This window comes from Sinohyriopsis cumingii, chromosome 16 (assembly GCF_028554795.1).
Source record: "Sinohyriopsis cumingii isolate HCF-2022 chromosome 16, ASM2855479v2, whole genome shotgun sequence".
NCBI lineage: Eukaryota > Metazoa > Mollusca > Bivalvia > Unionida > Unionidae > Sinohyriopsis > Sinohyriopsis cumingii.
This window is the reverse complement of record NC_142976.1, coordinates 45,744,397-45,760,928: the sequence shown is the minus strand read 5'-3', so window position 1 is coordinate 45,760,928 and position 16,532 is coordinate 45,744,397. Positions and strand designations below refer to the sequence as shown.

The 16,532-nt window shown below is 34.0% G+C and overlaps 1 protein-coding gene across 1 annotated transcript in view; it reads left to right on the top strand.

Moving 5' to 3' along the window:
- LOC149780347 (uncharacterized) overlaps nucleotides 1–16,532 on the top strand; it is a 218,306-nt gene that overhangs the window by 172,509 nt on the left and 29,265 nt on the right. The window contains exon 13 of the mRNA XM_089936197.1: nucleotides 3,286–3,849. Coding sequence (XP_089792323.1) covers nucleotides 3,286–3,849 — 564 coding nt within the window. The remainder of the gene's footprint in view (nucleotides 1–3,285; nucleotides 3,850–16,532) is intronic.

The window sequence follows — 16,532 nt, the reverse complement described above, 5'->3', positions numbered from 1 at the left end:
CCTTCTACCCACTTTACACTATTTTGTGGAACAAAGTTTTTCATCTGGTTGTTCTTTTCCAGGGGTCATAGAAAAGGCAAATGATACAAATGTTATGAAATAATTCCTAGATTCAGTATTTTTCAATTGACTGAAGACTTATAGGACATCAAATCTAATATATTCATATATTGTAGAATGTTTGGATTCATTCATTGATAAGCAAATAATAATCAAATTGAAAAGTTACAATACATGCATGAATGAATATTTTATAAACATTTCTTCATTTTGTCATTTTTTTGACATGTTTATATATAGGGACAAATTTACCCTAGATATATTGTCATCTCCTGAATCCATGTAAAGTTTGCAAAGAGATTCTCTTGAATCCATGTAATGTTTGCAAAGAGATTCTCTTGAATCCATGTAAAGTTTGCAAAGAGATTCTCTTGAATCCATGTAATGTTTGCAAAGAGATTCTCTTGAATCCATGTAAAGTTTGCAAAGAGATTCTCTTGAATCCATGTAATGTTTGCAAAGAGATTCTCTTGAATCCAGTATCAGTCACTCTCGAAAATGGCCAATTGTTTCTGTGTAATCATAACTTATGAAAATTTGATGTCATACTTTGAGTATGGATTAATTATTTATAGTGTTTCTAGCCCAATGTCATAGGGTCTGTGTTCACATAACTAACTTATATATGCATGTTCTAAGTCTGTTCAGTCTGGTCCATGCCAGGATGTCCATGCAGCTTGATATTTACCTTAGCCCAGTTTTTAGCATTTTACATCACCATCTGCAGAGTAACACAAGACCAGCATAAGACCAAGCAGACATATGGTATTGTCGGTCATCTTCATTTTAACTCATTGACTGAGTCCTTCATCTGTCATTCATTGTCCACTGTGGTCATCTGTTCAAATTGCTAATTACAACATATCAAAAACCACTCAACAGAATTTGACCTAATTTGACTGAAAGTTGTCTTGGTTCTAATAGATCTTAAGTTTATACAAATTATACCAATCTCCAAAACATAATGGCTAGTGCTGCTAGTAAAAATGGGAGAAAAAACTTAGAACAACTTCTTCTCAAAGTTCCTTAAAGACAATTTGTCCAAATTTGGCAACATCTTGGCTTGATGCTCTGTCAAATTTCTAGAAATGATGTCATCAGGTGTGTGGCTTTTAATAAACAAACGTTTACATGACTTTATTTATTTTAAAAAAAGTTATGTAACAGAATTTTACCAAACTCTGACAGAATTATACTGGCAGACAGGCCTTTTAGTATTTGGTAAATGATGTTACTGTACTATCAGCTATGGATGAAAGTGTAAAAGCAGAAGAAAACGTTGACAGTTTTTTTCATAACATTTGCAGTCAGTAGCATTTGGATTTTATTTTCAAATATCAGCCTGGTGAGTGATGTCAGGACCAGTTGGGCATCATGTTCAATGTTTCAGGGTTATCTGAAGCATTATTTAATGGAGTTATGGCCCCTGATGGTTGGACACACCAACTTTTCTTTTGATAACTATTTGAAGACTTCAAAACACTTTTGTATCGAGCTATGTGTTGATGTAAATTAGCCGAGTTTCATTATCAGCTTTCTCAATCATTTTAGTAGATTGAGTTATGTCCCCTGAATATGTGAGCAGCACAGTCTACAGTCCTCATTTTTTTCTTTTTCAAGGAAATTTTGTATACATATTAATAGGTTTATAAGTCGTGTGTTTGATTATTAATGTCAATATTACTAGAAATGTCTTCCTTTACAAATGTCTGTTAACTTGTTTCTTATACCACCTTAGTTTCCTGGCTCTTTTCTTTACAAAACTGCCTTCCCTTATTTCCTTCAAAGAGCAGGGAACATAAATTCCTGAAATTGCCTTGTATTTTGATGACTGCATTTCTCTCATTTATGACTTTTAAAGTAATCATGAAAACCTCTGGAGAAAAAAAATATTTTAAGAACATCACAGACAACGTTGTTGCTATAGCAGTTAGGACAGGCATATGCATGCTGAAAAGTGCCAGAAAAGTTGGAGAAAAAATATTATATTAAACTTCTGACATACAACATTCAAGAATTTTATGCCAGTCCTGTAGGTATTAGAAGGGTGGTCTTGACTGGAACTGAAGTGCCATCAGATCTCAAAGGACATGTGCAATCCAGATTTCAATGGGCATATGCAATCAAGATTTCAGTGGGTATATGCCATCCAGTACTCAGAGGACATGTGTCATCCAGTTTTCAATATGCATATGCAATCCAGATCTCAAAGGATATGAGTCATCCAGATCTCAATGAGCATATGCAATCCAGATTTCAATGGGCATATGCAATCCAGATATCAGTGGATATATGCCATCCAGTACTCAGAGGACTTGTGTCATCCAGATCACAATATTACTTAACTGTATACAATTATTTGCTATAGGAAGTATTACTAGTATTACCCCAAGGTTTTAGTACAGGGGTCATAACATTAGAGATTCCCAACCTTCATCCATATACAAACTCATTGAGTTGATTTGATAACAGACTGAGCTATGACCCATTTTAGCCTCTCTATGTCTCCACAAATGAGTGAATCTTGTGTCCAATTAGATTTCTGCACAAAATGAGTCATGCTTGTGTATAATTGGATGGCTGCACAAAATGAGTCATGCTTGTGTCTAACTGGATCGCTAAGTTGATAAGCCTAAATCAGAGATTTGGGAGAAAATATAACAACTTTGCACAAAGAAGATATTACATGATTTTTATGTTGAGTAAAACAGTTGGGTCAGTTAATGTGCTATACACTAACAAGAACTGGCTGATGTTAGTTAATGCTAACTGACTGGTATCAGTTAATGACCTACACACTGCAAGGAACTGACTGATGTCAGTTAGTGAACTATACACTGCTAGGAACTGGCTGATGTTAGTTAGTGAACTATACACTGCTAGGAACTGACTGATGTCAGTTAGTGAACTATACACTGCTAGGAACTGGCTGATGTTAGTTAATGCTAACTGGTTGGTATCAGTTAATGAGCTATACACTACCAAGAACTGGCTGATGTTAGTTGATGCTAACTGCCTGGTATCAGTTAATGTGTTATACACTACCAAGAACTGGCTGATGTTAGTTAATGGTTCATATCTCAGTGGCATCATCAAGTTTGTACAGAAAGGGTTCATGTCTCATGGAGGCAAATTTTGTTTGAAAGTTTATTTGGGTACATATCTTAATTACTTAAATAATTTTATTTCATGATATTGAACCAATGCCACTTTCTTGTATTTCAGGAAGAGAAATACTTCCTTTCTCCATGCATGCTGCGTCAGGCAACACCAAAAGAAATCATCTCCCCTGCATCAAGCCCTCAGATGGAAAGTACATCTGTTATTAGTTTCATGTGTGTAGGGAAGTTTCTACCACCATCAGTCTTTCATAGACTCATTGGTGCCTGCTTGACTCGGTGGCCCATCGCGAAACAGGAGTCTGATAATCTTATATACTGTGGCTGCTGTGTTTTTGATCTTGACCTTCATCACAGATTGACTGTGTATCTCAGAAGCTATGTCATCTTCGCTCAAGTTACAAGAATGAAAGTCACAGATATGTCTCTGTCTTCAGAGCTTTGCATCGAAGCAAAGAACTTCATCTTTGAGAACCTATCAAAGATAATCGAAAATGTTGGCAAGAGTATGGAGTTCGAGCTGCATATACAGTGTCCTAATTCTGATGCCAACAGCCTTCAGAGTCTGATTGCTGTGTCACTGCTCCAAAGGAATGAAAAAGTACCCTGCCATTCCCACAAGACAAGTCACATCCTTGAGTCGAAAGATTTGCTGAAATTCTGGTTTGAGGTGAGTACAAGCAATTAGACTTGTAAAGATCTGTCCAAAACAGGTCTTGTAGACATTAGGTGTTACACATTATACATGTACTAATGTGAACTATGTAGAAAATAATATGGCCCTAATTGAGATCAGTTTTCAAAAGGTAAAGTTTCATCAACAAATTACAAAAGAATCACAAAGATCATAGTAGGCAGAATTAATTACTATAAGACAAAGCCATTACTTGTACATTTTGGTGTGATTACAAAAGTATCACAAGGATGATACTGGGCATGATTAATTACTATAAAAACAAAGCCATTAATTGCACATTTTGGTGTGATTATAAAAGTATCATAAGGATCATAGTGGGCAAAATTGATTACTATGAAGACAAAGCCATTAATTGCACATTTTGGTGTGATTACAAAAGTATCTAGGATCATAGTGGGCAAAATTGATTACCATGAAGTCAAAGCCATTAATTGCACATTTTGGTGTGATTACAAAAGTATCACAAGGATCATAGTGGGCAAAATTGATTACTATGAAGACAAAGCCATTAATTGCACATTTTGGTGTGATTACAAAAGTATCTAGGATCATAGTGGGCAAAATTGATTACTATGAAGACAAAGCCATTAATTGCACATTTTGGTGTGATTACAAAAGTATCACAAGGATCATAGTGGGCAAAATTGATTACTATGAAGAGAAAGCCATTAATTGCACATTTTGCTGTGATTACAAAAGTATCATAAGGGTCATAGTGGGCAAAATTGATTACTATGAAGAGAAAGCCATTAATTGCACATTTTGGTGTGATTACAAAAGTATCTAGGATCATAGTGGGCAAAATTGATTACTATGAAGACAAAGCCATTAATTGCACATTTTGGTGTGATTACAAAAGTATCACAAGGATCATAGTGGGCAAAATTGATTACTATGAAGACAAAGCCATTAATTGCACATTTTGGTGTGATTACAAAAGTATCTAGGATCATAGTGGGCAAAATTGATTACTATGAAGACAAAGCCATTAATTGCACATTTTGGTGTGATTACAAAAGTATCACAAGGATCATAGTGGGCAAAATTGATTACTGTGAAGACAAAGCCATTAATTGCACATTTTGGTGTGATTACAAAAGTATCACAAGGATCATAGTGGGCAAAATTGATTACTATGAAGACAAAGCCATTAATTGCACATTTTGCTGTGATTACAAAAGTATCATAAGGGTCATAGTGGGCAAAATTGATTACTATGAAGAGAAAGCCATTAATTGCACATTTTGGTGTGATTACAAAAGTATCTAGGATCATAGTGGGCAAAATTGATTACTATGAAGACAAAGTCATTAATTGCACATTTTGGTCTGATTACAAAAGTATCTAGGATCATAGTGGGCAAAATTGATTACTATGAAGAGAAAGCCATTGATTGCACATTTTGGTGTGATTACAAAAGTATCATAAGGGTCATAGTGGGCAAAATTGATTACTATGAAGAGAAAGCCATTAATTGCACATTTTGGTCTGATTACAAAAGTATCATAAGGATCACTGTGAGTGGGCAAAATTGATTGCTATGAAGACAAAGCCATTAATTGAAGATTTTGGTGTGATTACAAAAGTATCATAAGGATCACAGTGGGCAAAATTGATTACTATGAAGACAAAGCCATTAATTGCACAGTTTGGTGTGATTACAAAAGTATCGCAAGGATCGTAGTAGGCAAAATTGATTACTATGAAGACAAAGCCATTAATTGCACAGTTTGGTGTGATTACACAAGTATCACAGGGATCACAGTGGGCAAAATTGATTGCTATAAAGACAAAGTCATTAATTGCACATTTTGGTGCATGATGAAAAAGTACTTGCTAAGACTAGCATTCACTGAAAATGTACTTATCAAGAGTGGCATTGACTAAAAAGGTACTTGTTATGAATGGCATTGACTAAAAAAGTCTTTGCTTTGATATGAATGGCATGTACTTGTTATGACTGGCATTAACTGAAAAATTAATGTACCTGTTAGGAATGGCATTGACTCAAAAAGTACCTGTTATGAATGGCATTGACAAAAAGTACTTACTATGAATGGCATTGACAGAAAGTACTTACTATGAATGGCATTGACTGAAAAAGTACTTGTTATGAATGTCATTGACAAAAAGTACCTGTAATTAATGGCATTGACAAAAAGTACTTGTTATAAATGGCATTGACTGAAAAAGTACTTGTTATGAATGGCATTAACTGTAAATGAACTTGTGGGCTGAGCAAATTTTTTTTTAAACCACTAGTCCAGGACAAGTGGTTCAGAAAATTAACTTATCCCACCTTTCTCTTCACTAGTCCCACCTTACTTTTCACTGGTCCCAAAATGGTAATCACTTGCTTAGATTTGATGAGACATATGTACTTAATCCATAGAAGAAAAAAAATAATATACAACATAATTATTTCTTAAAAGAATTTAATTTTTCATAAACATTGGTTGTTATACATTTGGCTTCTTCAGGTTCATGTATATATGTTTTAGCTGATGGATTTGAAAACATGTCCATGTACGTTTTATCCCTCCATTTTCAAACAAATTTACCTTCTCCAAATAGCCGTTATTACCTTCCTTGCGAAAATAATTTAGCAAACTCATTTTATCAACAGAGTAACTATTAGCTTGCTTGACAACTACTTCTAAAGTGATCATAACATCAATTTTCTTTTTAAATACGAACTGAAACAGCTCATTAATTAATGCAATTGTTAAATACGAACTGAAACAGCTCATTAATTAGTGTAATTGTTTCGCTGAATCAAACACAATATCACACGTGGAAGTGATTCATCTGTATAATCAATTATAAATTAACGAATCATTACTGTCATTTAATCAGTTCATAAAGGAAACCAACACTGATGTCGGTAAAGCACCTTTCATTGATTTAATTACAGTGACTCGCTGGATGAAAATCATAGTGAGTCGCTCGTTTTGATCTAGATTGAGTAAACTCATTGCAACAAAACTGCTTATGACACTGCTAATTGATCACACTGGCTTTCTTTTGTTTGACGTGTTTTGATTTGCCGATAATTTGGTCGTTTAGACCAATATGCAATCAAGCGGTAACAGGATGTAAATATATACTTGAAGAGTGGTAGAATCAAGTATTCAGTACACCCAGAGGGCATGATTGGTAGATATAGTGATTAAAGCATGAAAATAAGGAAAAGCCCAACTTTTTTAAAAAGCACTTGTCCCGGACTAGCAACTTGGAAAATTTATCTTGCCCGACTTCAAAAATGACTAGTCCGGGATGTCGGGCTTTGGGATTTGCTCAGCCCTGTTGTTATGAATGGCATTGACTGTAAAAGTACTTATTGTGAATGACATTGACTATAAAAGTACCTGTTATGAATGGCATTGACAAAAAGTACTTACTATGAATGGCATTGACTGAAAAAGTACTTGTTATGAATGGCATTGACTGAAAAAGTACTTGTTATGAATGGCATTGACTGAAAAAGTACTTATTGTGAATGGCATTGACTATAAAAGTACCTGTTATAAATGGCATTGACTGAAAAAGTACTTACTATGAATGGCATTGACTGAAAAAGTACTTGTTATGAATGGCATTGACTGAAAAAGTACTTGTTATGAATGGCATTGACTGAAAAAGTACTTATTGTGAATGGCATTGACTATAAAAGTACTTGTTATAAATGGTATTGACAAAAAGTACTTACTATGAATGGCATTGACTGAAAAAGTACTTGTTATGAATGGCATTGACTGAAAAAGTACTTGTTATGAATGGCATTGACAAAAAGTACTTGTTATGAATGGCATTGACTGAAAAAGTACTTGTTATGAATGGCATTGACTGTAAATGTACTTGTTATGAATGGCATCGACTGTAAAAGTACTTGTTATAAATGGCATTGACAAAAAGTACTTAGTATGAATGGCATTGACTGAAAAAGTACTTGTTATGAATGGCATTGACTGAAAAAGTACTTGTTATGAATGGCATTGACTGAAAAAGTACTTATTGTGAATGCCATTGACTATATAAGTACCTGTTATGAATGGCATTGACAAAAAGTACTTATTATGAATGACATTGACTGAAAAAGTACTTGTTATGAATGGCATTGATTGAAAAAGTACTTGTTATGAATGGCATTGACTGAAAAAGTACTTATTGTGAATGGCATTGACTATAAAAGTACCTGTTATGAATGGCATTGACAAAAAATACTTACTATGAATGGCATTGACTGAAAAAGTACTTGTTATGAATGGCATTGACTAAAAAAGTACTTGTTATGAATGGCATTGACTGTAAATGTATTTGTTATGAATGGCATTAACTGTAAAAGTACTTGTTATGAATGGCATTAACTGTAAAAGTACTTGTTATGCATGGCATTGACTGAAAAGTACTTGTTATGAATGGCATTGACTAAAAAAGTCTTTGCTATGATATGAATGGCATGTACTTGTTATGACTGGCATTAACTGAAAAATTAATGTACCTGTTAGGAATGGCATTGACTCAAAAAGTACCTGTTATGAATGGCATTGACAAAAAGTACTTACTATGAATGGCATTGACAAAAAGTACTTACTATGAATGGCATTGACTGAAAAAGTACTTGTTATGAATGGCATTAACTGAAAAAGTACTTGTTAAGAGTGGTGTTGGCTGAACAGGTAATTAAGGAAACTATATGGAGATAAGGTAACATGGGCCAATGTTAGCCCTCCAAATACAACCAAATAATCATGGATGATAAAACACCTATATTCCTTTCAAATCTGTATTATTTATATGTCATCAAACACTAAAGCTAAATGACAGCAACATCCAGAATGGAGAATTCCATAGTGCAGCTTGTTCTCAGGCGATTAATCAGATATTCAGACCCATTCATGTTTTCCTGATTTACTTCAGGGCTTGATAAATGTCTGATTACAGTAATGTAAGGGTTCCAAAGATTTGATAATAATAATAAGGACTTTATTTAGAGAAGGTAACTCAGTTAGTTACAGAACTAATCTACACTGAGGCCTTCTATCTGTTATGTACAATATATACAGTATATAGAACATGACATGAAGAATCTGGCTTGACACTAAATAATTAAGTGATTTTAAAAATCAAAGTATCAAGCCTGGAACATATGCGCAGGGATCTGTGAACACATGAACATATATAAAATATCATAAAAATGATGCAAAATTGAAGAAAAGCAGGCGGTATTTTTTTTACCAGAACAGTTCAATTATCTAAAGATTTCATCCATTTAAGACATTGATTATGGAAAGAAGAAATGCTAGGAGCCTGGGAATATTGTTCCATGCCAGTTGACCAGTATATTGAAAACATTTTTTAAACAATTCGTTATTTGGCCTTGGTATAATATAATTTTTCCTTCTTTTGGGCCTTAAATTTGGAGTAGCATCAGCACCTGTTTGGTGTAAGATACTGCTTAATGGATTGACAGGAATGTCTTTTCTGGATACTTTATACATCAATTTGGCCTTTCTAAGAAATATTTTTTCATGTATTGTTAAAACCTTTATATTATTCATTGCATCCTGGAAGTTGTCTATACATTTGATGAAAGTATTAATTACAGTAATGTAAGGGTCCAAAAGAAAAGATGAAAGTACTGATTACAGTATTGTAAGGGTTGAAAAGATGAAAGTACTGATTACAGTATTGTAAGGGTTCAAAAGAAAAGATGAAAGTACTGATTACAGTATTGTAAGGGTTCAAAAGAAAAGATGAAAGTACTGATTACAGTATTGTAAGGGTTCAAAACAAAAGATGAAAGTACTGATTATAGTAATGTAAGGGTCCAAAAGAAAAGACTAAATCACAGTGCAGATCACAAAGTTTAGGTAGCAAACATTCTAAGCAAAAAACATTATCTCATTTTAGCACTACTAATGTATGACATACTATATTCCACTTTCCTTTGTCCTAAAATGGTGTTTCCATCCTTAATTTGGAGAATGGTGAACACATTGTCCCCTGCCCTTGGGTTCCTAGGTGCAACACTTCAGCGCTAAGTCAACAGGTTATTATCTTTTGCTGAAAAATTTATTTAATGTTTTAATGAAAATATATTCTTTTACTCAGATTTTAATCCCCAATCATTTTATGTATGCTTATATGAGTAAATAACTTATTCTCATGTACGTTGCTTATTTAGGCCATAAAGAGTGACCTCCCTTGATACCACTAAAGATGATTTGAAATTTTAGTTTAAAAATAAACCCCAATTCTGCCTGGAAGGTTGGCAGATGTGCAAGGAGGCAGTCATAATATTTCAATTTATCTTGTATGTGCTTTTGGTTTTTTTCTATGTCCACAAATAATTTCATGATAAATTGTTTAATAAAGAGTTGAGAACTGTTATATATTCCGTTGTTTTACCTTGACATTGGGTAGGGCTATTTAAAATCACAAAATTTCATTTTCCACCTGTCCATTAAAAAATAAAAAAGACATCTATATATTTCTGGTCAACATATTGCATTTTAATAAAATTCAGCATTTCATCAGTGCCATCAAAGCTTTATTGTGTAAGTTAGATTTTTTACATGCCTGATGGGCATCTCACTTAGAATTTAAGAGGGGCCCGATCTGTAATGAGACAGGCCCTGGGCATCAGACGATCAGATTTGTTTAGCACAGAAAAAATAATGGAACAAAAACTTAAAAACTCAGTTGCAAATACAGTTATCATTTTCTAAAATTAAAGCAGAAAGCACAATGATGACAGAAACTAAAAGATGAAAGAATTGCACAGAAAAAATCAGTCCACATGATATTGTTTTTTATATAAGTTTCAGATGTAATCTTTCCATTTTGCTGCAGTGTAAGAAAGGAAATTGTAGCATTTTATTATAAGATATTTTCAAATCAGGTAAAAGAAAAATCCATTGGATACCATGAAACACTGTTTTCAAGAAGAGCCCACATATACTACTTACAGTACAGCTCATGCAAATTTTTGAAACCACACACATCATGTTGAGGGTTGAGAAAGAGAGGGAAAGTGGAGAAGATATGAAAAAAGTCTCGACCACTCCATATGTCATGATGGAGTTTCCGTGGTGGCTCATGGAGAATAGCTCTGCACAACACACTTTATCGCTGAGTCATCTTGGATGACAAACCATAGAGTTGACGTGGTCTCTATCAAATGAGCGTAGTTCGATGTGTATGACTCCTGCAGGCATGATCTGAAGAGGTTACTGAAAAAAATGTAATAATTCAGCTGATTATAAATATTTCCTAGTTCTAATGAAGATAACATAATAGACATAATGCCAATTCAAATTTTAGACATAATGCCAATTCAAATTTTAGACATAATGCCAATTCAAATTTTAGACATAATGACAATTCCTCACAAAGTGTATTAATACAACATTTTGTGTAATGAATCTTATTTTATTCTCAATACTGAGTTATCAGAATGTACAGACACATTTATTTCCTTATTTCTGATGCAGATTGCACAATATGCTTCATTATTATATGAATGTTAATGATATTACACTCCCAGCAGTGAATAGAACAATAACAAAAGACAAACGTCAGAATTTTTAACAACAAAATTGCATTCATACCTGACTGAACTGAAACAAACTTTCAAGAGTTTCAAGTTCAAGAGTTACCCATGCATGAGTTCTCATTATCATTCTGTACAATTTCTTATGTCAACCAATCACATGATTAGATAGGGGTAATTAAAACTTGAAAAAAGCATATATATATATATATATATATATATATATATATATATATATATATATGCAATAAACTACAATGAACGGTGCAAAAACTAGTATCTAACTAGCCTGAGTGCTTTCAAATCTTAATTAGTCTTTTTCAAAGGCAAATACAAAACATAGACAAGACAAACAAATAAAACAGAAAAAAACATTGTGTTTGCAAAACTTTACATACTGATACTGCTTGATATGGTAGTTGACACTAGTCCATGTGATACAAAGTCCACGGTCGTTAAAAATTCTAGGATTTTTGGGAGCAGGTGTAAAGAGTGATTTACATTCAGATACAATTTCAAGAATCAGTGATTTTTATTTCGATCATATATTTGGACAATAAAAAATTAATTTCAAAAGTCTTGTGTAGTCAGTACATTTAGAAAATGTTGATCAACTTCTTTTACAATAACTTTACAAATATGCAAGCAGACAACAGCAGAACCAGTCTAGGAGGCACCGTCACAAGAGAGATAAGAAACTAAATTTGTCCACTCCCCCCCCAGCAACCTATTTCCCAAAAATGAATGGACAGTCCAAATCATTTCACAAGGGCTTCATATTTTTTATGACCAACCCCCACATTCTTCCTCACCCTCATAATGGATGTGCTATCAGATTTCGTATGACCAACCCCCACATTCTTCCTCACCCTCCTAATGGATGTGATTTCGTATGACCAACCCCCACATTCTTCCTCACCCTCATAATGAATGTGCTATCAGATTGGGAGAAGGATGATATTCTTCAGTCACCCATCGACAAATAGGCCTTGGAGATTGTGAAAAAAGCACAATATCTGGAGTTCTATTCATGGCTTTCTGTTCCTTATGATAAAGGCCAATGGCACGTTTATGCCCATCATATACCTGAGTTGCCTCAATGAAATCTAATGTCAGTTAGCTTACTGTGACAAAGTGTATGCCCATCGTATACCTGAGTTGCCTCAATGAAATCTAATGTCAGTTAGCTTACTGTGACAAAGTGTATGCCCATCGTATACCTGAGTTGCCTCAATGAAATCTAATATCAGTTTGCTTACTGTGACAAAGTTTACCAATTTCAAGTTCTACAATTTGGTCTAATATCAGCCGCTGGGTCATTGCTGAAATTACATGTTGTGGTGCCACCCTGTTCGAGGTGGTTTCCACTGTGGCAAAATGGTGTTTTTGGATGATCTCCAGAAACATGGTAATTTTTAGTCTTCTCAAGGACATAATTGAACTGAGCCTTTGAATAGTATCTCATTAGTATCTTGAACTGAGGAAAATACAACTTTCAGCTGTCCCAGTGTTCTATTCACCTCATTATGAAGTTTATAACCAATCTCAGTCTGGTATGCCTCCCTCATGTTTATGTCATATAGATGATCACATTCATAGTTCATTTCCAACAGTATTACGACTCTGTGGTCTTACACTAAGTAATAGAAAAGATTGAAAGCCAACGAGTTTTGTAAAATTCAAAAAATAATTTATTTCCTTTTCAATAAAAGGTGTAAATTTAAAAAGGACTTATAGCAATGCGAATTAAATCTGAAAATAGTCTGAATGGATAAAGTTGTAATTAATGTCTAGTGGTGTTCAAAATAAAATCCAGCACTGAAGGTGTTGATGTTCCTGTAGTGGTTTATGACATGGTGACAGCTGTCTTTTGATGAATCAAATATAATATAATCCAAGATATCCTTCTCTAAATTTGATATAATTCCAAGTTTCTGACAAAGAATATTATTGAGCACTTGTAATTCCAGAGAATAATAATATGAATAAATAATTCTAGCCCACATCAGATACTGAACACAACAATATGACTGATTCTGCTTCAACATCTTACAGCACAAATTACTAATTTCTCAGGTAAAGAAGATTATAAATCCCTCTACTTGACCTAGGTCACAATTAGCTTTTCCGGAAATAATATGGCTTAATCTAATTGTCCATTCTAGAACACTCTGTTACTAAAATGATGATATAGAATGTGGTAAACATCAGGCAGGCTAGGTTTTTTATGGGAGAATTCCAGTAACTATGACCGAGACCCTAATAATATGTTTACTTCTATTGATAATGATCCTAAGATTAAACCCTCGCTCATAAAGAAAATATTAGCCTTGTATAATTTGTTTACTAAAACAAAAAACCCATCAGTGTCTCTAATCAGGAACAAAGTGAACTTGATTTTTGACAAGGTCAAATACAAAATATGATTATCCATAGCATGTATTAAACTTAAAAAAAAAAAAAAATAACAAGCAAGGTCAATTAAATATACATGACAACAGGATGTGGATTCCATTGAGGGTTCTTGTAACTGTTGTGGTTTTTCAATGCGGCAGCTGATTTGATTCTACTGGGACACTTGAATGAAAGGTCATTATCATGAATGATGTATAGTTATTCCTGTGTGTGCCTGGTGCAGTCATGGTTAACTCGCAACAGGAATTCCTTTTGAGAAGCACCAACTGGAAGTGACAGTATTTACAAATGCCACTATGTATGGTTGGGGAGGCCTTTTGTTGCTGGACTTGTAATCAGTCAGTTTCAAATGGGATTGAGGGGACATATATAACAACTTTAGCTTCGGGATGTTAGGTGAGCAATTTAAATACCGTTTAAGTTGACAAGAACTATCATCAGTTCATATTGGATGGTTCAGTGACCCTCATGAGAAGACAAGAAAGCAGGATATCAGCTCTCAGTCCCTGTCTTCATATGTTAAGCTGGTTTTGCAGGATGTACTCTGAAGTCTCAAAAGATCAGATTTGCTACATGAGGATTTCTGCTCATGAAATTAGAGTGATATATATATGAGCATATATATGAGCCTCATGTTTAATGCAGAATTTCAGTCTAAGACATCATAGAAGCTGTTGGCTTCATACAGAGATAAAACCTAAATCTGGTGGTTCCCATGGCTGTGGCCCACAAGCAGTTTCCACATTTTGTAGGTTTATACTAAATTTGATGAGAAGCTTCACATCACCACCATGCAAGATGAGTTCATTGACAACTGTGTCATGCCCATTTGATTATCTTGTTGTCTGTGTACAAATTTCAGAATATTCAAGCTTCCAGACTTCAGCCAAATTTGCCACATAGGTTCTTTCCTTAAGAGCTCAGGTTGTGTAGATATTTTGTAGAGTTATGCCCCTTGTCATAGGCATTTTTAATGTATAACTTTGTGAACTTCAAATGTTCATGCAACCATTTCATTTGCCAGATAAATATATTGAGAAAATGTGATGCTTACAGCGCTTAGGATCCAAATTCAGACATTACATTTTAGTCTTGGGCTTGGTCAGTGTGAATATGTTAGAAAACTGACAGTAACTTTCCTTTGGATATTGGTTCTTTCTGGGGTTTTCCCCAATTCTTCCTCCCCCAGTTAAACTGGCCACCAAATATAAGTATATAAGCCTATCTTGCAAATGGCATTAAACCCCTCAAACAACAATAACATTTATATTTCCATGGTTCAATCATTTGTGCATACTTTTGCACTAAGCTGAGTTTTCTAGGTTAGGGTTTGGATTTAGTTTTTTTTCTCAGATAATGTTGTCTGTAGTCACATAAGTAGGTATTTAGATATGCCAGTTGGAGTACAGCACCTTTCACTGTAACCTGTATTTCATGGTTGAAATACATTTTTTAACTTGTGCAGTGAGCTTATCTTCTCAGGCACTTACGTCTGTGGTCCGAGTCACATGGTGTATTTTTTAAAACTGTTATTATGTCATGAGGAGTGCAACAACCATCAGTGAGAAATATGTCAGTGAGACCTATATTTCATGGTTCAGTGAGGGTTGGGTTTACCTTTTGGTTGAGCTTGGTTTTTATAGTTATGATTTGCATTTAGGCCATTTTTCCGACTGTTTTGATGTAGAGTCACATATGTTTGTATTGACATCTGTCAATCAATGGTTCAGACTGTTGCTTTAAGTGTCACACATGTTTGTTTTTACATGTATCAATCCATGGTCCAGACTGTTGTTTGTAAAGTCACAAATTGGTATTTACGCATGCCAGTCCATGGTTCAGACTATTGCTTTCCAAGTTATACAAGTTTGATATTTACATGTGTCAATCCATTGCTTAAAGAAAGAAAAAAAGAACAAAGATGGGTAACCTATGAATCAAAACAAATTTACAGTATTCATGGTTTGTAATCTCGTCATACCATAGGTGGTTTTCTTTTCTTGTCTTTTCTCTATTCCTATTAAAAAATTTAAAATTTTCGGTCTTTGCTTAATAATTTCATTTTCTTTCTATGATTACAATCTGAATGGCTAGATCATTTTGAATATCTTTTGTTTGCATCTGTATGTACGGAAAGCAAAATATATAATAATTTAGGCTGTACCACTGGCACTAATTTATCCCAGCATGCACATATAATTACAGACCTGTCAGCTCTTACAATTTATACTGACATGGTATTTAAATTATGGAGTTACACAATAATAGCCAGAATTAAAAATAGGATCCTTGTGGTCAGATCCAGAGATTGGTTGCAGTGTTTGTTTAAACTGGATCAAGTTTTCATGTCAGATTCAGTGAAGTTGGTCTGGGAACCAGACTGACTTTACAGTAGTACTTCAGATGTTTTAAACTGCCTATATATTAATGCTAAATGTCTGCATGGTCAAGCTGTAAATATTTGTTCTAAGCATTTTCTAGAAATGGCATCAAACAAATGAAAGACATTGAAAGGGATAATAAGCCTCTTAAGCATTTAAAAGTTTGCCTTGTGATTAGACAAACATTTGGATTTATCCTTATAGTCATATTTCCATGTTTTGAAAAAAGTGGGACCTAAATGAAAAACTAAAACTCAACATTGTACTTGGCTCTAATTCCAATTAAAATAAAAAAGTTGATGGCT